Source organism: Toxotes jaculatrix, chromosome 6 (assembly GCF_017976425.1).
Source record: "Toxotes jaculatrix isolate fToxJac2 chromosome 6, fToxJac2.pri, whole genome shotgun sequence".
NCBI lineage: Eukaryota > Metazoa > Chordata > Actinopteri > Toxotidae > Toxotes > Toxotes jaculatrix.
Genome location: NC_054399.1, coordinates 9,949,986 through 9,974,953, shown reverse-complemented (window position 1 = coordinate 9,974,953; position 24,968 = coordinate 9,949,986). Strand labels below are relative to the sequence as shown.

Here is a 24,968-nt window from a genome sequence, read left to right as displayed (position 1 = left end):
TACATTTCAGAGGGAAACTTAGTTTTTACTCCACTGCCTGTATCTGACAGCTGTAGTTAATAGTTACTTTCCACATTCAGATTGCACATACAAGACGTGATCAGCTGATAAAACTATGCAGAGAAACAACCCATCTGTATATAAAGTAAAGATTACTCCACCTTTATCGACTAGTGATAATAATAATGGAGGTAACAATGACAGTAATAAACAAGAGGCCAGTTAGCACACTTATAAACTTTTACATAAGTAAAATTTTGAATGAAGGTATTTTATTTGTAATGGAATATGTTTCCAGTGTCATAGGCCTTATGTATCATTGATAACACAGATGAAACTATATTAATATTTATCTGAAAAACAAATACAAAATTATGTAGTGCAAATACTTAGCTCTAATACAAAACATTTAGATTATGATGTTTATACCAGGTAGGTCACTTCAGACATGAATGTTAAATTTATTTATTTTTGTCTCTGTTACTTAAGTACTCCTTCCATCTTTGATATTTATTTATTTTATTTATTTATTTATTTTAGGACACTGGGTTGGTTTGGCTGACGTTTGAATGAGTAAAGTGTGCACTCCCAGATCCCAGTCCCATGGTTTGGATTGATCCCGGTCGTAGGACGTGTAGTCCAGTGCCAGGTTTTTCCGCGGCCTCTGTGTGTGTCTGGCAGCAGCGCAGCATGAAAGCAGTGGGAAACAGAGACACTATGGCTGCCACTCTGTCTCTTACTCAGGTAACACTATCTTATAACTCAAATCTAACGACTGCAAACCTTTTTTTGACCTCTGTCTGCTGTTCTCGGAGATATTTCAGCAGTGTTAGTGAAACAGGACAGGCAGAAAGCCGGGCTTATTTCGACCCTCGTCCCTCTTTTTGAGAAGTTTAGTCCTGCTGTGACTGGGAAAAGTTTCTGCCTAATCTCTTTGGGGACTGCGTAAGGGCGTAGCTAGCTAGCTAGCGTGCTAGCTAACAGCTAGTTTGTGTGTAGTGTTGGGCTGTTTCAGAGCCGCTTTATCAAACTTGAGATACATCTTGTAGCGATACATAGCGTCGTCTCGGTCGGGGTGTGTATATAATCTCGTTTTGTGCTGCCTCGGTTTGCTGCAGGCTAGTTGGTCCTGGTCTGAGAGATGTTAATACGAGACACCCATGTGTGGCTCTGTTGTTCCTTTACTGTCATATTTCTGCTAGTTCAACCTCTGCTAACACTGTTTGCCGCTAAGAATTAGTTAAGCAAGTTACAGATATTAAACGTTATAGCCCACGCTGGCAATTTTCGCGATGCTTATGTAGCTTGCTATATGGCCAGACCGCATAACCAACCTGTTCATGGCTATTATTAGAAGTAAACAGGGTCCACTGACTGGTTTAGTGTTTTCACTTTGACCTTTGAGAAGTGGACAACGTTAACTGGTAGCCTGTTAGCTACTGTGGTTGCCAGTCCAGAACGTTAACAGGAAAAAAAAAAACTGCAAATGGTGTTAACAGTTGTTTTGCAACCAGTAAGAGGAAGTGAATTTGAGTAGCCAGTAGCCATCCCTGCTGTCACAAAATGTCAGTCAGTTGCTAGCTACGTTAAACATCACAAAATGTATGGGAAAGTGTTTGTTCTGCACAGTAAATAAGTTATTTAGCAGGCAGCAGCCAGGTCTAATAAGTAGGTTACAGTGCCAGACTTGTTACCTGAGCCACTGTTGCCTCTAACAACAGACAGTCTGCTGCCTGCCACCACCAGCTTTGACATCTTTATCTCTCTCAGATTAGTTAAAAAAATCTGTTTTGATACCTCATTGTTGTGACAGTCCTTTGGTTTGTGGGGCAGTGATGCTTGTTTCAGGTGCTGTCAGCTTTTCCAGCTGATCATCCTCACACTGACCTAATGTTTGGTGTTATTAGTGACATCAGTGTGCTTTACTGCCACAGGTGGATTAGGGAGTTGAAATTTCTAGAGCAAACTAGACTGGCCTGTCAACTTCTGCACTGTAATGTATCTTGCTATCTGCTGCAGTTTTCTATGGCCTAGCTGGGGGAATGATTGAGGGGTGTTTTTTCAATGCTCAATTAAATAGTCACCAGTACAATGACCACAGTGTTACAGCCGCCAACAGTTCCAGGCACACTATTGTGAGTCACAGAAAAAAAAAAAGTTGCATTGGCCAGAGAAAGATAAGTGTGTGTGAATAGTTATCTCACTATAAATTGGCAGTTGACAAGGATGGCAAATAACTAAGCTGATCACAGGCTGTGGTTTTCGTGTAAGTCTTCCTCTGTGCAGGACCTATGTGCATAAGTCTGTGCTGAGGCTGACTTCCAAACAGATCTTTATACTCCTCTTGCTTCTGTTTTACAGTAGACAGTATATTTTCATGTCTCTGGAGAAAGTCAAAGACAGCTTTACACAGTGGTGGAATGGCCACTCCCCAGCTGACTCACAGTTCAGACAATTACTTGCACGTGCACCTGTCGATTTGAAAGCCCAGCAAGCAATTGTCAGTTTCAGCTATATGAAAAAGGAAATGCTGATTCTCTTCCTGTTCAGCCCAGCAGCGGACAGTTGTATTAACAGAGGAAACAGGGGGTTGTTTAGGGAGGATATGACAGAAGGCCATATTATCTGTTGCTTGTGGAGTGACGCCCAGCTGTAACTGTCTTGAGATGCCCATCAGTAGCCCTGGGGTGACTATCCTGAAGTCACACAGTTCATTTTTATGCAATTCAGCAGAAACCTTCTCTGTCATCACGATTTCTATTAGTCCGTGGTCTGGTGTGAGATACTTTAGCACTCCAGAAAAAGCTGTCAAAGTTTGTGTGTTCATTTTCTCCCAACAGTATGTATCTGGATCATTGACAAACAGTTTGTCTTCTTAATGACAGAAATGTCTATGGACATGATGATGAAAAATAATTAAGAATTTGAGCATATTGGTTATTGTCTGTGCGTCTGCCTCCTCCATCTGTAATATTTTTTTTTGTTTGTTTTTGACAGCTGCCTTGGCTTAGTGGTTTACACACTTACTGTAGCCAACAAACACTTGTTGATCATTTGTGCTTGTGCACTGAATCTGCAGAAGTGAGAAAGCTTTTTAACTATTAGTTTATTCTGTCTCAGTTTCTTTTATGGGTAACTTTACGGAATTTGACAAGTTTCATGCACAAACCTGAACGTGACCATTTGAGCAGTGACAACTGTGGTAACAGTTTTAAAAGCAGCGTATAAATGGGATAAAAATCAGGTCTTCAATCAAACTGTCTCTAATGTGGAATTGTTGTCCTCCTCAACAGCTCTCCAGTGGAAATCCCATCTATGACAAATACTATCGACAGGTATGTAAATGTATCCATCCACAAACAAAAAATGCTGGTTTGTCTTTCATGTTGCTTAAAACATGCGTTCAGTATAACATTCACTAGTGAGCCCATTGCTGTTGTTTGATCACAACATTTTAAGATGATTTGCATTGTGCTTTAAATGAAATTGCTCTAGATTGGAGATGGCTGAAGTATAAAAAAAAATTCTGGAGAGAGGTATATCAATTGAGAACATGTTTGTTTTTTGTGTAATTTGGGTGCACAAAACAAGGTTTATTTGCATTAATAAAACGTAGTGTTGCAGTGAGCAGTAATCTCTCTCCTCTGCTATCAGTTCCAGTCTCTGTGTCCAGTAAAGGAAGTATCTCTATGAATTAATAATGTTTCCCTTTGCCCAACGTGTCAGGGGAGCTCGCTGTGAGCCTCATGAAAGACTACCAGCAGATTTAAAACCAAACTAAAAGACTGGTGAGGCTGGTTTGTTATCAGTATTGATTCAAGTACTGAGAGATTTCCATCTCACAGGGTAATTCTCAGTTTTTATTTGTTCCTTATTCGCTTTTCTCTTACTTGAGGCTAACAATGCATCTAGAGCTTTCTTCAATCCAAACACTTAAATCCGTGTTATGATCTACATTATATGATCAAAAAAGCTGTGTCTCTGTCCACAGCACAGTTGTCTAACTGATGTCCTGAGATGGAAACAAAGTTCCAATGACTGTATGTTCGGGGTGTGCGTATGTTCAAAGGTTGATCCGACTGGCAGTGGGCGGGTGGCGGCAGCTGATGCAGCTCTGTTCCTGAAGAGGTCAGGCTTAGCTGACCTGGTCCTGGGGAAGGTGAAAAAAAAACTCGTATTATCACAGAAGTAACACGTCACTATTGTCTTTGCTGTCTATGTTGATGGTAATAAATGTGTATGCTGTGTGTGTGTCCATAGATCTGGGATTTGGCAGACTCTGAACGTAAAGGTTCTCTCAACAAACAGGTACAAAAGCGTTGTGTAGTAACATCATAATGGACTTGATTTTTTGAAAATATATACATCAACCATATGTGATCATACTGTACTTCTGTTCCTCTCAGCAATTCTTCATAGCGTTGCGGTTGGTAGCCTGTGCTCAAAATGGCCTGGAGGTGGCACTCAAGAGCCTTAATGCGGCTGTTCCTCCCCCAAAATTTGTAAGTCTGTAACTGTACACTTCAACACAGGCTCTGTCCATGCTGTAAATGCTGCTGCTGTTTGTTTGAAGTCACTTTTAAATAGAGAATAGGATACACTCAAAAGTGCTGGCATTAAATTCAGTTTTTTTCTTTTTCTCGCTGCCATAGTGCTCAAATAGGTTATTATATATTCTGAATCCAGACATGGAAATATCATCGTACATTGTTTACTGCAAACTAACATTAACTGAGGTTTGTTGGTCTCCAGCGTGACACAAGCAGCCCACTGTTAACGGGAGGAGTGGCTGTCGACATACCCTGGGTTGTCAAGGTAAGGCGCTTGATATCTTTTACAACAACAACACAATAAAAGTTTCTGTAAAATGTCAAACAAATTAAGTCAGTGCAGATATGACACAGACATTTACAGTGTCAGTGCTGTTTGTTCATAAATATTAACAAGAAATTTGTATAAAATTTTAAAGGCTAGTGTGATGTACACACTGCTGATTTACTTTTACAGCTGCCTGATTTTCTCTGTTGCTTTTGAACTTTGTGGAAACATGTTACTGTGTCATTCTTAAACAAACACAACCTTTTATGATTTTTACTGCATTGTGTTTTACAGTTACTGCATCAGGAATATGTTGAGTTTGAATCCTCAGCCTCTAATCATTATGCACCTGTTTTGTTTTGTACTTTTTTTTTTTCCCAGCCTGAGGAGAAAATGAAGTTTGACTCCATCTTTGACAGTCTGGGTCCAGTGGGAGGGATGCTAACAGGTGACAAGGTTAAGCCTGTCCTGCTTAACTCCAAACTACCAGTGGACATCCTCGGCAGGGTATGATCCTCTAACAGGACACGTTTGTATTAGTTTGACCTATTGGCAAAGTGGCAAAACTGTAGAGAAAATCCTGCACTTTTAAAAAAATTACAGAAGCAAATAGTTGCAAACTTGTGTAGGTGGCTTTAAAAGAAACTCAAGTAACTGATTAAATCTTCTCATATCAAAACAAAATGTGACAAAGAATAGACAGAATCTTACTTGAGATTTTATATACACAACTGCACAATGTTTTCTTCATCTGTAAGAGTATAAGTGACAACAAATAAAGCAGCACAATGCAGAAAGTAAAAAAAGGATGTGAAATCAAAGATCAGTTGGGTAGAAAATAAAATCAGAGAGGAAGTGAGAACCGGCAGTGAGTCAGGGCTTTCAGGGACAGATGTTGTGTATGTCTTCGTTTTGTAATGATGCATGCTTAGCAATAATGTGTCTGTGTGTTGAAGGTTTGGGAGCTCAGTGACCTTGACAGAGATGGCATGTTGGACAAAGATGAATTTTCTGTGGTAAGATATGAGCTAATATCACAGATGAAAAAGAAACCACAGAGGTTACGGTTGTAGTCTGCAGTTACTTTCAGCTTATATTTTTATTGTACTGATATATTCAGATCTGCACTGTGTCCCTCAGCATATTGCAGCATTGATCTTCCACGCATCTAAATCATATTAAGGTTTTATAGCACAAGAAGGTGTTTTCCCTCGTCTCTGCAATATTTTTGCTCCAGGAATAGATTTGAAAGTTTTTTCCCAGATATTTTTGTTTTTGTTTTTGTATACATATCATATGTGCTTTAATTAGGAGTATGTACTCTTGGGAAGCTATTACAGGCTGTGAATATTGTTTCTATAGATCTGGATGGAACAAATTCAAGACGTGGAAGAAGTGTGAGGACTGAGTAACTACAGGATTGTTTATTGGTAACTGTCCTTTATCACTGATTTCTGTTGCTCTTTCCCAGGCCATGTATTTGGTGTACAGAGCTCTGGAGGGGGAGCCTGTTCCCATGTCCCTACCACCTCCCCTGGTTCCACCCTCCAAAAGGAAAAAACCCTCGGTGCCACCCGTGCTGCCCCTGTTGCCCTCGCCCCCCTCTGTCAAAGACAGTCGCTCCTCCCACGCTGGCTCAAAGACCATGCCCCACCCCCCTAAACCCACCCCAGCTCCTGTCCCAGCACCAGCAGCTGTCTCTGTGAGTACAGGAACCACCTCTCCTGTGCATTCAGTACCTGAAAAGCTTTTGGATGTTTTATTTCACTACCACATAGCTGCAACAACAAATATTTAAAATGATTTCAAACTGGCTAGCTCATTGTGTTTTTCAAAAGAATAAGACAAGAGGGAGTGTGAAGGTAAGTGAATTTGAACTTGGAGTTAGTATTGTGTCACTGACACAGGCTGGATTAAATCCCACCTGTAGTTATAAAGAAAAACAGTGTAGTTAAAAGTCTGTGGTGTTGTCTGTGCAGTGGGTGGTGTCAGCAGCAGACAAAGCCAAGTACGATGAGCTCTTCAACAAGACAGACAGTGACATGGATGGGCTGGTGTCTGGACCCGAAGTCAGAGATATCTTCCTCAAGACTGGGCTGCCCTCTGCCACGCTCGCACGCATCTGGTAAGATACGACAGCAAAGCTCCCTCTCAGGTTCACTGCCTGTCTGTAAGATACAGTTCTATAAACCTATGTGGATGTTTTTCTTAATTGGCTTTATCAGTTGGTCTTTATAAGGTTAAATATATTCTCTAGTGTAGTGAAATTGATTTTATTTATGTAGTACTTCAAAGGTTCTCAAACCTTTCAACCTTGGACTTTCAGTTTGAATCCCCAAGAAACCCCTTCACGGGGGAAAAAGAGAAGAAAAGCAACAGGACAGGGATCCCTCTGTCAGGACATACAGACCTGGAATAGATTTTGTTTGGTCAGAGGAGATGGAAACAAAAACAGTAACGGTGCACAATGGGAAAAATAGAATGACAGTTTTCTTGGCATTAGACTTGACAAATTGTGTAAAATGACATGCTGTGTTTTAAATTTCCACATTTGATAAATGTAGAAAAGGAAATGGCTGGAGTTGAAAATGAGCAATGCTGATAGAGGATAACACAAAAAGCATGAATTATTGATACGACTGGATACAAATGACGTGCACGAAAGAGGATGTTGGTGCATGGTCAGTGCCTCAATTCAGTTCAACCATCATGATACCCCAGTGCCTTTGATTATTATTATAAAGATATCAAATGTGGGGAGCAGATACTTACTGTTTTTAAGATATACTAGGTGATATACAGATAATAACAGATTATAAGTGCAGTTTTCACAGCACTGAAGTGCGTGTTTTCGCATCCAACCAGTAGAATTGAATTGATTTTTCTTTCTTCACACGGCTGATTAGCTTCTGTCCTGTTGTGACTGTCCTGTGCATTTGCTTCCATAACTGCTGAACATGATGATCAGCCAGGCTATAAAAAAATGGCCTTTGCCTGAGGTGCAAATCGTTATTCTCTTATGTAACCTGTGTCTGTCTGTTCTCAGGGAGCTTTGTGACATTGGAGACATTGGGAAACTGACCCGAGAGCAGTTTGCCCTGGCGCTTTATTTAATCAATCAGAAGCTGACTAAAGGCCTGGACCCTCCGCAGAGCCTCTCCCCAGAGATGATCCCTCCATCTGACAGACAAAACATCAAACAGGTGAGTCGCTCCGAGCGTTCAAGTCTAAGAACAATAATCAGGCATGTCTGGATCCTTTTTTCCCCCACATTGAGCATGATGATGTGCCCGGTGATGCAGAATATGGGTGTATTTTTTAATAATAAAGGAAACCTGATTCAGAAAGGATCCCCAATAATGACATTTATGATGTTAATTAGAACAACAGAGAACAGTTGTAACCGCAATGATGAGGAGAGAGACAGTAAGCCGAGTAAATGAATGGAATACTGAATGTCTTGAACACTGCAGCCTGATATTTATTGGTTACACTATGGTTGTATTTACAGCAAGATACATCTTGCATTTATTTATTTATTTATTTTTAAGCAAAAATGTTATTTTGCATCGTGTTGTATTATGTTTTTTGATAAAAGTAAAATAGTTTGTTTTATTTTTGACTTTTTTTCCCCTTCTTTCTCCTGTTGTCTGTTTTTAAATTTTTTTTTTTTTTTTAGCTTGCAGCTGTGTGTCTTTTCCTCTCTATATAGCATATTTTTTAATTTTGGCCACTTCACATGTGCAGTGGGACAATCCTGAGTGAGTGTGTGTTAGTTTGCTGTCTCTGGTGCGTCTTATTACTTTCAACAGGCCGCCTCTCTTTGTCATCTTTTTTTTTTTTAATTTCTCCAAATTTGTGTTTTTTGAGGGGGGGCTTTTTCACACTGTTCACTATCAACAAATCTAAATTACATTTTACATCGGTACTGGTCCCCGTGTTCATCATTATTAGCTGTCTAAATATTGATGCTTATGGTGGAAGCTGACAGGAGCAGAGGCTGCTGTTTAAAGTATTTTGCACTGCACCAAGAGAATGTCATCTTGTATGTGGATGTGAAAAAAGGCTTGAAGTTTGTTTGATTTATCTTATAAAATTTAGAGAGGTTAGTATCCACCCAGTATCACCACTATTCAGCCACTGTACTTCCCATCCCTGTCAGTTGTGTCTCCCTTAGCGGCTTCACATGTAGTTTTTGTAAAGCCGTCAGTGTAGCTCTGTTGTTCATGTGTTTGTGCTGTGACTGTTGTCCTAAGTATCCAGGATTTTTCAACATATGTGTAATTTTGCTATTCTCTCTAGTGTTACAAAATGAGTCTGTGCTTTCCATATGTGATGAGAGGTAATTCTTAGCCAAAAGTAGAAATAGTTTACCATTGTAAAGCTGTTTTAACTGTGGCCTTGAGTTTAATCCTCCCGATTGTCCTCTGCATTGCTTCCTTTCCAGAATAATGCAGTAAACCTGGCAGCTGACTTCTCGGCCATCAAGGAGCTTGACTCTCTCAGTAACGAGATTGTTGAACTACAAAGGTAACATTTTGTTCTCATATTCATTTCTCTTTTTCATATTCAGAACGGTAAACACTATGCATTTTCTTGCTGAAGCCATATTGGTGCGGGTTATGGCACAGGACTCCCTTTCAATCATGAAAGTCTACAGTCAGAGCAAGCAGCTGTGCTGTATCTCTGTATCCCGTGCTGACCAGCAGGAGCGCAGTGTTCCCCTCATACTGAGAATTTATTTGTTGTGAATGGTAGGCTGCTGATGAGTTGCTGGAAAGCCATGACGATGATAAGGGTCAACAGAAAAACACTTTCACTGTAATTTTTTTCTATACAGCTGCTTAAATGTGGGTTTTTTTTGAGATTGTTTGGTTGGGCTGCCCACATAAATTCTACATACTGGGAAACCTTGAAGTGATTTATGCTCACTCACTGATACTTGTGAACCACATTGGGTGAAAGACTTTAATACTGGTTTCAGTATAGAGTAGAAGATTATATCACTCTCACTCTCTCAGCCGCTCTTTGAACACTCACACCCACAGCTTCAGTGAAAATGAATAAACATTTGTGTCTTTGCTGCAGGGTATCAAACATAGCAGATGGTCAAAAAGCTGAGTTATGTGGCTGCTGGTTGACAGCGAGGTGGAGGAAGGAGAGTGACGGAGAGAATATGCAAAATACAACACACTTCATGCGTTCACCTCCCTTTGCCTATTCATGGTCTAAAACATCGAGCAGAATACATATATGAATTTAATTTCACTACATATGTTTATTTAACATTTAACTTACATCTTTTTACTAGGAAAAGCAATGAGAATGACAGAAAGCACCTGTGTTTTAGCCACATCATCTTTAATACCAAAATACTTCAGTAACAGATGTAGCATGTTTCTTCTATTTTTATGGTTCCTTGTTCCATTCAGGCCTCCTTCTTTGCTTTAAAAGTAGATGCAAATTTCTTTTGGCATTTAGTTTTTATGTGTAATCTCGGTTTCACTAAGGGATGGTTATCTGTATCGGTTGTTATGGATTTAATTTGAATAACTTAACGGAATTTAGCTTCCCTGTTCATGAAAGCTGAGCGTGACAAAAACATCCACCCAACCCCCTACTTTTCAGTGCATATATATATACACAGATGTGCATACATACACACACACACACTAGATGACAGCTGTTTCGAGGTAGGAAGCAGAGGTAAGAAAGACAGATAGAAGTAGAAACTAATGACAGTTGGAGAGCAGAGTTTCAGACAGGCAGCAGATGAAGAGGAAGGATGATGCATGTGTGCGATTGCTTCAAACTGTGGCAGCAACCTTCTGCTCAAGATGAGGAGGCCGATGAGGATGAGGATGGGTAAGAGGAGATCTGGAGTGATACTATCTCAGCCTGAGTTGACTGCAGGGTTGCTCAGGGAGGATTCGCTGTTACCAAAGGAGTTATGCATTTTGATGTGAGAGAGCGAGGGAATGTAAAAATAGATGTTTGAAAGTTATTTTTAGTCACGGTTGAAACGGATGGCAAAGGATAAGTAGTTTTTAAGGTTCATAGTTGTTTTTGTTTTTTTTTTCTTATTTCAGTCAGATAAAAAGGAACAGAGATAACGAGTGCTATGTATTGTTTTTACAGAACAAATGTACATAATTCATTCTAAAATTTTATCTTTCATTTCAGGTGTGCAAACACTTTTTATCAGAACTGAAACAGTAATACAAAATGTGTAATTAGCATCCTAGCATTTGGCTGCCCTGAACAAAACCTTAACCTCACACCTTCTTAGAGTGTAGTATTCATGTTAGCTATGTGAGAAAACAATGGAGCAGTCTTATGAAGTATATGAACACATGCAGGGGTTTGATCAAATAAAATAAGAATCTCATTTTAAAAAAGAATTTAAATACCAGCAATTAACAGTATCTTTTCTGCATGTATTCAGTTTCACTGAAAATCACTTTTAAATCAAAGTGTCAGTCAGGATATATATTTGTAGTGTTTTTCCTCAGTGTCATTGATGCTGTGCTTTTTCTTTTTAGTTGCTGTGCATTTGTTATACACACATAAAGCACTGTTTTTATTGCTTTAATAATATGGTAGAAGACTGAGTTGAAAATATTCGATAAGTATGTGATTGAGATCCAGCACAGTTCAATGTTGGATATCCATATCTGTTGTATAATGACCCACGCTATTTCCAAATTAATGTTTTATTTGTTTCTAAAATTGTAGTTTCTGTACATTTATACCAGTCATTATTAATGATATTGTTTAATGATTTGAGAGGCAAAGAGTCAACACAGCAAGTACAGCACAGCGGTGATTGAAACTGAAACATTTGCATTGTTTCAGATGTACACTTTTAAAATTATTATTAATTGTGAAAAATAAAATGCACAGTTATATTTGTCGGTTATATATAAGTAACTGCATGTCCCTTATCCTCAAACCCACCCACCCTCCTCCTGTTCTGTGGTTGGGTGGATGAAAAAGTGAAGTAGAGAGGATAAGCACCAATCATCAGTGTTGTGTTTTGGCTCATCATCACTCTTCTCTCCTCCCTCTCTTCCTCCCTTCATCCTCAAGGCAGCCATCTGCCTCTCACTCTTCATCTCCCACACATTTGACTGAGCAAGCACATGCTCACTTTTTCCAGCACTCACCCTCTTCACGCTCACAGCGCTGTACATCCGCAGCCCTGAAGTCTCACACACACTGACTCTCTTCACATTGCATCACACTCACACTCTCACTGTAGCTGCAGGCATTCAGTCAGCTCTCCATACAGTGGAGTTGTGAGTTCAGGACATCATGGTTGTTCAGGGAGAGGAGGTGGTGGTGGGTCAGGGGCAGGGTGAAGAGGGCTCGGTGGAGAGCTGGCTGGGGCTGGGTGGGCTGGGAGTACCAGGTCTGCCATCTCTGTCCTTGGTGGCTAACGCCTGTCTGTTCTGCTGGGCCCCCAGGGAGAAGAGTTCTGTCGAAGAGGAGATCAAGGAGAAGGAGGAAGCCATCAGGCAGCGCAGCAGCGAAGTGCAGGTAAGGTGCCATTGTCTTTGTTTGTCTATGAGTTTGTGCCTTTTTCACAGAGCAGTGGACACAGAGAAAAAGAGGGTTTAATGGTCAGACAGAATCAATAGCATGGTTGTGTTGATGTTAAAGAGAAAGACTGCTTTTCTGCTGTCTTGTCTTTGTATTCAGTGGCTTTCATAAGCACATAGCTGCTTTCTGCTGCTTAAATGAAAATCCAGGTCAGACAAAACAGATGGTAAGAGCCGAAGGTGCTTAAGCAGTTGTTCACTTTTGCTGTGATGAATGTACTGGAGGAGGAGATCAATAATACATTTGGCCAGCAGTCTTAAACGCTTGTTCAGAAACACAGTTACTGTTTCTCAGAGACGGAGAGGCTGGTGTCCTTGTGTAGGCGTGTCTGCCTCCTCAGAGCCTGAGAAATGGGCTCTATTTTGGGAGCTGATGGCTTAAAGGGCTAGTCTGCTTCGCTTTTGTGGATTCAGTCTGATGTCAGTGTGTGTGTTTGTTGTTCTCGAGGGAGTCTCATGCTGATGTAGCTACATTTCATAGCTGCACTGCAGGGTCGCTTTTAGCGGGTTTGGCTATTTATACTGTATTGTGTTTTTTAAAGTTTATTTCAGGACTTTGCATATTGTATGCTTCGGCCTCTTCTGTGATTTCCCACTATCCCCCATCCTCAGATTCTATACTACGACTTCCTGTGCAGTGTTTCTTAACGATTGAGAATTTATTGGTGGTGTCTGCTCAAGCACAAGCTTTGACATCCGTCACTTCAAAGTCAGACGCAAAACAGCATTGGCTTAACAAGCTAATTTCTTATCAGGGATGTCATTTTTCCATTATAAAGGTTTGAACTGAAATATATCAGCTGCATGAATAATGAATACAAAATTACACCATTTTTTATGGATGGGTGTGGTTGTAAGTGTGATTTGGGCTGGCTGAGCATGTAGTGTAAGTTGTATACTGGGGAACAAATTGCTCTTGTCATGCAAATACCATAGAGTTTTCCGAAGGTTTTCTGTATCATTTCCAGTTGTTTTTAGTTTTTGCCTTTGTTAGAGCTCACAGTAGAGAGAAACAGAAAATGTGGTGGAATGGGGGGAAATGAATAAAACAAAGATCCCCAGACAATCAGTCCAAAGACGTAGTGGTTATTTGATATTCCGGTAGTCTGGAGAACTCTAGGTTGCCAGAATGAAATTTTTGCCCTTTTTAACAAAACAGACATAAGCATAGACATATCCTTACAGTTGGGTTGTGATCTTTCTCTGCTGCTCTTTCATTTTCTGTTTGTTTGGTTTGTCTATGAAAGAGCACACAAACACGTGCTCATTTCCCTTGTTTCCCTTTGCCATTATCCCTACAGGACCTACAAGACGAGGTGGCAAGGGAGAGCGAGGAGCTCCAGCGACTCCAGGCTCAGCGTCAGAAGGTCCAGGAGGCCTTAGAGGAGCTGGACCAACAGAAGGGCTCCCTGGAGGAGCAGCTGGCTCACATTCGCCAACAGACCAGCCAGGAGACACAACTGGTAGGTCTTGTGGTAATAGTTTTGATTGATAACCTATTACAATCATATGACTCCTTTTCCTGAGTCTTATGACTGCCAGCTTATTCAGAACGGTTACTTCTGTCACAGATCTCATCACTGCAGTCGGAGCATGAAGAGCAGGAACAGAGGATATGTCAGTATGAGGAGGAACTGGTCCAGGCCCGAGACGAGCTCCTTGCTCTGCAGGAGGAGAGCAGGAGGCTGCAGGAGAAAGTCCAGGCCGCTCAGGAGCAGCTCACACCTCTGCAAGAGTCTGTGCGAGACTCCTTCACACAAGTTGCACAGGTTGGTTTGTCTGCATCTGTGTCACGTTCATAGATATTCCCCTCTCCACAGAAAGTATTACCCATATTTTATGGTTCTCAATATATTTTTTTTCTTTGAACCCCTCCATCCCTCCACTCTGTTAGGTTCAGCAGAAACTGAATGACCTTCAGGTGGAGGAGAGATCAGTGACCGCCCAGCTCAGCTGGAAGAGAGCCCTGGAGGACAGCTCTCCTGTCATGGTCAATGGATCAGCAGGCCCTACAGCAGAGCTCCACCAGGGGGACCCCTTCAGTCAGGATCTTTTCCAGGAGGACCAGCCTAAAGAGCTGAAGGAGGAAGAACCAGCTGCTGTCTGCAATCTTCAGAAAGAAGAACCAGATCAAAAAGAGAAAGGAGCGAATGAGAAAGAAGAGGAAGAAGAGAAGGAGGACGAGAGTCCAAATACTTTAGAGGAGGAAAAGCCGAAGCCTGATGCCTTGGATGATCTCTACACTAGTCTAGCTTCCTCTGATATGTACAATAGTCTAGCAACCCTCGCCAAGCAACGGGACAACACTGTTAGGGTAATAATCACTCTTGGCTCAGTTGTCAGTCCTTTTATAAATGGAAATAAGCCAGTATAAAGCCCTCAGGATCACTTCCCACTACAAGTGTGCAGTGTTTCGGTTTTTTAACTCGACATGAAAACATCACAGTTCTTTAAAATACAGAGTTTTTTTTAGCACTCACCCAGCATGCACGGACTGCAGACTGAATTTCCATTTGATATCATCACAGTTTTGTAAAAGAAGAAAAAAACAAGAATTTTACCAAATTGTTTGTCCTCTCATGTCTCTAGGAACACAGTAGCCCTGAAGTCTCCTCAGAAGTTGCAGATGATGCAGAGGAATCCTCTAAAGAGAGTCCGCCAAAGGTAAAGACCCTGAGTTACTGAAGTGTACCCGTCTGTTCCTGATTTCTAAATTTCTAAAATCTGACCTGATCCTTCAAGAGATTTAAATAAAAATGCTTTAACTGAAATGTATAGCATGGACACAATGTTCACGTCATTTACTGGAAATTAGTCATCAGAAGCCTGTCTCCTGTTCAACAGGTTGAATCACCAGAGCAAGAGAGCAAACAGGAGCCAGCAGAGTCCCCAGAAACCACCACTACCACCTCATTACCACCTCAAGTTGGCCCTCGCTCCATGCCGCCACAGACCAGTCCTCCCTCCCTGCCTGAGATGGACTTCTTCCATTCAGACCCTTTTACTGACCGTAGGTCTCCATAAACACATTAACTTTAATGTGTTTAAAATGAATTGTCAAGCTTCATACAGAGGATCCAGCTGTTTGGAAAAGACTGATTATTGTACATTTTAAAGTTACCAGAGTTTTAGGTGCACTGTTATTCACTATTTAATATATACATATTTTCCAGTTTAAAATTGAAGATTAAAGTAAAATCAATGCTTGGTGCCCAAACGCCCTGAAAATGTCAACACTGTGAGACTGAAGATGTTTTTTTTTTTTTTTTTCCCTCTGTAGACGACCCATTCAAAGATGATCCATTTGGAAAAGCAGATGTTGCAGGTAAATTCCCTACTTGAAAGTGCTGAACAGATGGACTGAACTCTTTAATGTAAAACAAATCTCAGATTAATTCATTATTATCAGCTGTGTTTTTGATATTCTATCTGTACCGATTCTGTATTATCAAATGTTCATATTCTGTACCTGTTGCTGTTTGGTTTAATCAGATCCTTTTGGAGGAGATCCGTTTAAGGGGACAGACCCCTTTGCTGCAGACTCTTTCTTCACACAGACCTCCAGCGCCCCCTTTTCTTCCGAGGACCCTTTCTCTGCCTCGGCTGACCCATTTGGTACCACTGCTGGCGTACCAGAACCAGACCTGTTTGCAGCCAAGTTGAATGATGCCGCAGCTGCACCAGCAGCGGGTCCCGATCCCTTCACTTCCAAACCTACCAATCCAGCTTTAGCGTCCAAGGATCCATTCAGCTCCACTGGGAACAACATGGCTGAGTCTGACCCATTCGGAGGCAAAGTCAACACCATGGCAGAGGAGGATCCTTTTGGTTCTCAGGACGGAGGGACAGATCCCTTCAGCTGCTCGTCGGCCAGCTCTGATCTGGCAGTGGTGAGTAGTTCTCCTGTAAAACCTGGTCACAGTGTTCTTACACCGAAATTTATTGGGAACCTATTGGTAATTAATGTGAGGAATAAGACAACAATCAACAATCAACAATCAAATGCCAATCATGAATGTTTTTTGATGCTGATAAAGGTTTGTTCTGAACAAGGAGCTTAAAAGGTATATATTTTTAATTGTTACCAGTGGGACAAGATGATAATTTTTCATGATCCAGCCAAACTTTTTATATTTGATGCTATTATACTTTAATTCATTTTTATGGTCAAAAATTCAGATTTAAAAAACAGCATTAAATGACATGAAGAAATAAAAGAAGCCTACTTTTTAATACTAATTTTCATATTAGGTATTCATAGTATAGTAGTAGTACAGAGGAGTGTTTAATGTCTTTATGTGAATTTTTATTATTTTGTCTGCAACCTCTTATGTTGCCATGCCCCTCCATGCAAAAGAGTAATTAAAAGAAGCCGTTACAATTTGAAAGTGGTATTAACAAGTTAGTTTGAAACATTTAGTGATATAAAGTCAGTACAGACTGTTAAACTAGACAAATAAAATAAGGGCCATACTGTGATTTCTGCAGTTCCTACTGAATGTGACTTTAGCGTGAGTAAAATGGGAGCAGTAGTAGTATTTGTTTTATTTTTTTGTGTGATGTACAGGGATTTTTTTTTGCTCTGTTTTTAGAAGGACACTGCAGCAACCAATGACCCTTTCGCTCCAGGTGGTACTACAGTGAGCGCCAGCTCAGATCCAGGTATGGCTTGTGGCATGGCGCCATCCTCTGGGGCTAGAGGCCACTGCAGCTGCTCAAAATATTTTTTAAAAATACGTGTATATATATATATATGTGTGTCTGTGTGAATGTTGCCAATTTCATACACTCAGTCACTTTGTGCTCTTGTGTTTCAGATCCGTTTGCTGCTGTGTTTGGTAATGAATCATTTGGAGGGGGCTTTGCAGATTTCAGTGCCTTGACAAAGGTAATTTCCAGTTCAGTGGAGCAGACCGTGTCCTGTGCTTCACATACACAGTGCTGAAATGACACCGTGAATATCAAGTCATGAACTGTTCAACACAGTGAACTCACCTCTGCTGTAAAACCAAAACATAAATTGACTCAAGCTGGAAGAATGTTGGTGATTTGGTGAGTGTGTTGTGGTTTTTGGGAGGAAACAGCTGGAACACTTGAACATTATTTTTCCCTTCCCTAGAAATTATTATTATTATTATTATGTAATGTTTTAAACGGTTGGAAATGCTACTGAAGAGTGTCACAGGTGTGTTCTCCAAACTCAGTTTATTTTTACACTTTATTTCTAAACCTCATAAGCTTTCTGTAATCATGCCCTGAAGTTACTGTACGGCACAGTGACGTACGGCAAGTCTCAACCAGATGTCACAATATGCTCACACCTGCTGTGATTCCACCTCTGATCTACAGTAGCAAATTTTTATATCTTTTATGAAAACATAAAAATGTGTATTTGATTTGGTGTGCACCTTGTGTTTCAGTCAAACGGTGCTGACCAGTTTGGCATCAACAATAAGAACCTGTTCCAGGAAGACAGTCAGTCTACCAGCCCTGACCTGCCCCCTGCCCTGCCCCCGAAAACGGGTACGCCAACTAGACCACCTCCTCCACCTCCAGGTCAGCACTTGTTCATTTTACTTTGCACATCTCGTGAAGAGTTGTCAAATAAGCATTGTGTTGCCATCGGACATTTGTGGATGTATTACCGTCTCCCTGTCTGTGCCTCACCTGTCCAGGTAAGAAATCGTCCATCTCCAGAACAGAGTCCTCTGACTCCTTCCATCGACGAGGGCACTTCCTCCCACAGCCTTCAGGAGACTTCTCCTCCTCTTCCTCCTCGCCTCCCCTGCCTGCCAAGGATCCTTTAGCCGACCCCTTCGCCCCCTCCTCCCCTCCTCGCCACAACGTACGGGAAGCTGACCGATTTGCCAGCTTTGACAAAGTGAGCACCTCCCTCTCGCCCTCTCCCTCACCTCCACCTACCTCTCAATAGACACCCCCTCTTCTCTGTTTTTTTTCCCCCTGCTAATAAATCACATTTAGTTTTTCAGTAAGGTTACAACCACAAAGCAAATCAGGCCAGCTTTATAAATCACTCCATCCACTGCCAGTAAAAAGTCCCAAAGAAGTGAACTGATCCGCTTATAAAAAGTATCATACAGTAGCACAGTTTCTTGATGCTACATTTATGTTTATTTGATAACTTCATTTTCTTGAACAAAGCTGACACAAGCTAATAAATCTTCCGGTCTTTGAGTTTTTTTTTTTTTCATTCTGTCTGCTGCTGGTGTAAATTTTAGCTCTTTACTATTAATGCTATATTTTCACTTTCCTTGTAAAAAGTCTTTATACTTGAAATAATTTTTTTGTTACTGCCTTATATTGGGATTGCACTTAATTTAAGCCCTATGACTGAGGTTGCACTGTCTTACTTTACAAAGAAATGTACAGAAATGTAATTGTAGCAACTATAGATACATAAATCTATTAAACATATTTGTAGTTACAGACATGAGTTAAACACTCATGTGTATTTATTGTACCAAGTCTCCCTTAATGGTTGGCAGTGAATGGAGAGATGAGCGGCTGCTTGTATTTGGCTTTTTATTCACCATCCCAACTCTGCACGCTGACACTACATCTTGTGCACATGAAGGTGTTTGAAACAGTGTTATTCCAGAATATTCTCCCATAGGAAAAGTGTTTTTCACATTTTATGCACCTTTTAGCACAAAATTGCAACTCAGGTAAATTTTAAATTGCTGTTGGTGTAACCTGGTTATTCTGGGTGTGACCCCGTCACCAGGAGCAGCTGTGAAGTGTTAAATCTGTGTTGAGTAGTGCCCTCTGCATCATAAGAGATCCCATTTCAGACCATTGCAGCCTAAAAACTTTTATGAAGCTGTTATTGTTTTACAAACCCACTCACAAAATTTGCTCCACAACAAACCTGTAGCAACTATCCTAAACTACAGATACCTTTTTGAGAAATGCTACATTTAATCAATCAGTTCAGGAATAAATTGGTAATCATATTAAAATCTCCTCAGCTCTTCCCTTTTGTAATACCGCAGGGATATGTACTGTCATGCTGTCAATTTGGGATGGATGACTATTATATTAAAAGACAGTTTTGACTGAATTGCCTTCCCCCCATCACATGACTGCATGTCCCTGTTGAACCCTGACCTGCCCTCACTAACTGTGTGTTTGATTGGCTGACTCTTATTCACTCATACCACCACTGCCTTTGCCATCCGTGTTTTGTTTTGTTTTTTTTTCCTTTACACACGCCGCTATTTATTTATCCATTCATACCTCTATCATCCATCTGTTCTTCCATTCATCCCTTCATTTTACCAATTCATCCACACCAATCCGGTCAGCAGTGTGTTGTGGAGAAACGGATGGCCTGTATTCTCTCTCTCTCTCTCTCTCTCTGTCTTTACACCTCTGTCAAGAAGTTAAATAAAGAGTTGAATCAAGGGCATCATCTCTGGCTTCTATGTGCATCCACGACATATTTTCAGTTCCATTACCATAAATTGTGACCATGCTTTAGATTGCTGCTGACCATTTTCCAAAGCCTGCTTTACATTTAAGATGATTTCCTACCTTTCAAGCAGCCTACCTTAGTTTTTCAGTTTGGTAATATCTGAAACTCGACAGTGATAAAGTTAAATACGTTATTAATCGTGATAGATTAATTTTGAACAACTCTCTTTTCTATGCAAGTTGGTATTTATATATTTTTAATCTTCCAATAATATACAGTGTGTGCTTTGGAAAATGTTTGGCATTATTTTAAATTTAGAGGATTTGCACTAAATGGGCCAAATCTTGCAAAAAAAAAAAAAAAAAATCACCAGAATAGTCCTTTCAAAGTAAAATCAATTCAGTAGCTGAAAGTAAAGAAGGTAAATGACCAGATAACAAACATGTTAAAGGTTTTCTTTAAAATTCAGCAATAAAAAAAAAAAAAAAATCATTTCTTTTGCTTAGTGCTTCATTGTCTGATTTTATTCATATTCAAACTCAGCAGTGAGATATGTCCCCCCTACCAATAATGAATGCATGTCCTCTGCTAAATCCATCATGTTTCTTAGTTGTTCTCATCATGCATGTTCTTCACACTTCACCCTGAAATCATCAGCTCTAAAATACCTGCTAGTGAACGTCGTCATCGCTGCCTACTTTCCTTTGCATGGGTGAATACACACTAGATGACTTGTGGTGTCTCTGTCTGTCATTCATTGTGAATAATGAACCTGCTGTCACAGTGCATGTCTGCTGTGTAATGATTAATCGGTGTAGCTTGAGTTCCCTCTTGTTGCTGTCACGGACCTTTTAAAAAGATGTGATTTCAGTCACATGACTCCCATTGATCCTCAGTGGAAACATCAGCTTTGATCTTAAGCACATGCCTCCAGACAATAAGTATTGACACACGCCAGAGAGGCAAAGACTGTCACTCTCTTCATGGTAACATTTGATCCAGAGAAATTGATTTAAATGGCTTTTTCTGTTTTGTTTGTTTGTTTTGTCCCCTCGTTAGATAGATTGTATTTTGAATGGGTGTGGGGCTGAAACATTTGGATTTGTAGACCATACATTGAGACATTTCCCATAGCAGGCGTTTTCATTAAATGTTAATTAGTTAGTGTTTTTAATTACACCAGTGCCTCTCCTGTCACATCAAAATGTCCCCTTTGAGAAGTAGAGCTCTGTCATCTGTTGTGTTTCCAAAGTGCTGATCACAAAGGTCAGCTCAGGCCCTCAGAGATGTGACAGTGTGATGGCTGTTTATTAAAACACCACAGATATTTTTTGGCCACTTTATAATTTAATTATAAATTCGATCGAAATGTTTTCAGCCATGAGACAGGAAGTTAAAAAAAACCCAAAGCACCACAGTACATTATCAGTATAGTTGAGGGGGGGGGTATTCTTATCTGATTCTTCATGTACTGAGACCGGCCTCAGAAATACAGTATGTGTTGCGCTCTACACCAGTGTTCTTGTATTTACTTAAAAATCAGTCCATCCTGACATTTTTTTGTGTAATAATTAACTAAACTAAACACAAAAACAATAACTCTTTAGGTATAAAATACAACAGCCCTGCGATCAGTATGAAGCTCATAATGCTGTGTGATCATAGTGTGCATTGTAAGAATTTGTTAACTACATACATGTGTTTGTGTGTCTCCTTTCTTTGCATCTGTTTATTCCTTCCTTCCCCCTGTGTGTGTGTGTGTGTGCGTGTGCATGTGTGTTTTCTGTGTTCATGGAGCAGTATCCAACAGAGGAAGACATGATAGAGTGGGCGAAGCGCGAGAGTGAGCGAGAAGAGAAGGAGCGACTTGCCAGGCTCACCCAGCAGGAACAAGAGGACCTGGAGCTGGCCATCGCTCTCAGCAAATCTGAACTCTCCTGAGGAGCTTGTTCCCCCTCCCTCCCCTGGCCTGGCCTGGCCTGGCTCGGCTCACTTTGGCTCGGCACAGCACAGCACAGCCCGGCCCAGCCCAGCCCAGAAAGCACCAAAGCAAAGTGGGGACTGTATAGGACTGATTCAGCAGCACCTGCTGACCCCATGAAGAGACGTTCTTAGAATAAACCCATCCCTGAATCTTTCAGCAACCTGACCCCACTCCTCCCCAGACTGTGTTCACTGTTCACAGGTGTTGCAGTAGCGCGTTTCTCCATCCTGTTGGTCTCTGTGGTTTTCTTTTGGAGGAGAGGACCGAGATGGAGTGTATGGTTTGTTTCAATGAAATGCAGTGAATATGGATTTAGAGAGTGTCAAGTGTTAAGCTCATGATTCTCTTATAATGCCACATTAACTCTCCAGAATGTAATTTATTTAAAACTAGATTGAAATGGCCTTGTCAGAAGCCTTGTCTTTATCCACTAACCAAACTCACTACACTTTTATAACATCTCAGCTCTCTCCAGCTTCTAAATTCATACTGAGATTTTATTAGTTAATGATAGACATGCCAAAAAAAGGCCCAAGTTTTCTTCCAAGAAACTCTGTTAATTTTCTGAAACTCAGCATTTCATGGCTGAGTTTCAGAGGAAGTGTTGTAACAAAATCCAGGCATGTATCTTTATTATCGTCCTTTTCAAATTGAGTGATTATATACTTTTTCAGTCCTGTACAACAGCAGAGGGCCTGTGGGATTTTTTTTTTTTTTTTTGACAGAATTCAACATTTCTACATGTTTAACTGGAAGTTACCAGTCCTCTTATATGTGAAATGCATGTGCAGATGTGAAATGCTAAAATGGGACGAATCCATCACAGCTGCCGCACTCAGCTTCATGATACTTTCATTTCTTTTAAATTGAGGTAGTGCAAAGCTTTGCCCTGCATCTGTTCTGTCTGTTAGAAAGTCTTTTTTTGGGGGGGGGCACAACAAGGATATAACTGTTAATTGATTTGATTGAGTCCAACTTTCATTATCTGAGATTTAAATGATATCCAAACTGCTGAGTGTGGACTTTAACAGACATGGATAAGTTTAAAACTGATGAATGTATGTGTCTTGAACCTTTACTTCCTTTACTCGCACATTTAATGAATAGTGTTAATAACTGTTAATCCTGGGAGGCCAGAGGTCAGGCACAGAGCAGTCTCCTTAAAACAGTGTCTTCCTCAGTGAAAACCCAGCAGCATGGACGCTGGTTGGGTAACTTTTTTTTTTTTTTTAATGAAAGAGAAACATTTCCTCAATTACTCTATATCCATGTCACAAAGTTCACACCAGGTCCCATTTTAAAGAGTGCCACTGCTCGTGCTTCTCTTGTTAGCATTTGTATGTCGTTTTTCTTTTGTTTTTCTTTTGTTTTTTTTGTTTTTTTAAGTTTTTCAGGATGTTTTCCAGGAGATGCTTCCTCTCTGAGAGGTTAACTGGATTTCAAAGTCTTACACAAAGTCAGTGAAAGTTGATGAGTGTCTCTGTGATTTTGGTGGAGCATTTCTGTCTGTGCTCTTCAGACTCTGTCTGTATTTAACTTGCAAAAAGGCTGTCTGCTGGTGTTGTGAGGATAAAGGCTCCGGTTGCACTGCCATCCAAGGGAAGGCTCGATTGAGCACATAAGGACTTTTTGTTTTATTTTTTTTTCATTTTCTTCTAATTTCTGACCAAACAATGCACAACACTTTGGACATCTCTTCCTGTTCTGTTTTTTTCTTATTTCATTTAGAATGAGCAGCATCATGTAGTTTCCGCTTCTCATGTTTAACCCGTTTACTGTTTGCACTTCCTCCTTAGTGCAGTCTCTCATATTGCAGTACACTTTCATTGTAAATACAGGAGAACCAGAGTCGTCTGTCTGTTCTTCACCTTCACAGCTGAGTCTCTTGGCATACTACAGTTAATACTTTCATTCTGTCGCATTTAACAGCCCCCAGAAACTTTACTGTCATTTGTACAGACTCCTTGAATTTTACAAATTAAGAACCACTTATGTTTCTAGGCTTACCCATAAAGGCTTTTTAAAACTCAAGCTAATTGTATTTTATTTTGTATTTTCTAACGTGTAATAAAAATCATTATTGGGAGGTTTGGCCAGAATATGTAATGCATTTAATGAAAACAGAATAAATCTTAAATGTGTAGTTTTGCAGTTTGTGTATTTATTTGTTTATTTACTTACTTACACGTTGATAATTTTGTCTTTAGCAGCCGGTGGTGGAAGACGTATTTTATTTTATTTTATTTTATTTTATTTTATTTTATTTTATTTTATTTTATTTCAGTTTGTTTTTAATCAGAAAACCTGCATCACAGCCTGGGCATGTGGAATTTGAAATACATATAGATTTACAAGGGATGGTCCAGTTGAGCTGCATCATGGGAAAAGTTGGATCCCGGGGTTTTTAAGGCTTGACTTGTAGTTTAAAAGTCATGATGTCTCTGCTGCTTCGGTCTTGATGATTTTGTCTCTGTTTTTATTTGTCTTTTGTAACGGCCCCAACTTGAAGGTGCAATACTAAATTGCTGGAGTGCCGCTTAAAGTAGAAGTACTATCAGCAAAACATACTTTAAGCATCAAGAATAAAAGTGCTCATTATGTAGAATAACCATTTTCAGAATGTTATGTTGTTATATATTTAGTTGTTTTTTACCAGTGTTAAGAGCACACGGTGATTATATTATTATTATATTATTTAGGGCAACAAAAAACAGTCATAAAACAGAGTAGTCTTACAAACATGTAAAAAAGGCAAAAGTACAGTCATAATTGAATATTTTCATACTTTGTGGTTTTACTAACGTTTATTCTTCACCTTGGAAGCAGAAGCTGACACAATATCATCTTATCACAATGTCCATTTCATAGCTGTTCTGGAGATTTCAGTCATATCACATGATCTTCATCAGTTTAATGGAGTTGGCCCAGATGTCATGATACTGATGTCTGTGTTTTGTTTTGTTTTGTTTTTAAATCCATGTTGGCTCAAAGGTTCATCTTAAAAATATTAAAGATAAATGAAAATATTTAAATGCTATAGATATAAAATGTAATGGGTTTAAATGTAGAAATTGTTGAATGGTCAAACTGTGTGCTCTTCATTGGTTGGAACAAAAACCTGCAGCTACAC

The 24,968-nt window shown here is 40.1% G+C and overlaps 1 protein-coding gene across 2 annotated transcripts; it reads left to right on the top strand.

Annotated features, from left to right (window-relative positions):
• Positions 1-690: 690 nt before the first annotated feature.
• On the top strand, positions 691-23,981 carry eps15 (epidermal growth factor receptor pathway substrate 15). Of its 2 annotated transcripts, none has more exons than XM_041039928.1 (25): positions 691-744; positions 3,294-3,335; positions 4,070-4,159; positions 4,261-4,308; positions 4,407-4,502; positions 4,753-4,815; positions 5,200-5,325; positions 5,775-5,834; positions 6,290-6,520; positions 6,798-6,943; positions 7,865-8,021; positions 9,266-9,348; positions 12,285-12,357; positions 13,721-13,882; positions 13,991-14,188; positions 14,314-14,733; positions 15,009-15,083; positions 15,264-15,429; positions 15,700-15,744; positions 15,912-16,309; positions 17,012-17,081; positions 17,237-17,307; positions 17,840-17,975; positions 18,095-18,300; positions 21,655-23,981. In XM_041039928.1, the coding sequence occupies exons 1-25, from the start codon at positions 691-693 to the stop codon at positions 21,793-21,795; spliced, it is 3,357 nt and encodes a 1,118-aa protein (XP_040895862.1). In that variant the 3' UTR covers positions 21,796-23,981. The 2 variants fall into 2 exon arrangements, with proteins under 2 accessions (XP_040895862.1, XP_040895861.1); XM_041039927.1 differs by having other exon boundaries at positions 15,261-15,429.
• Positions 23,982-24,968: the final 987 nt, after the last annotated feature.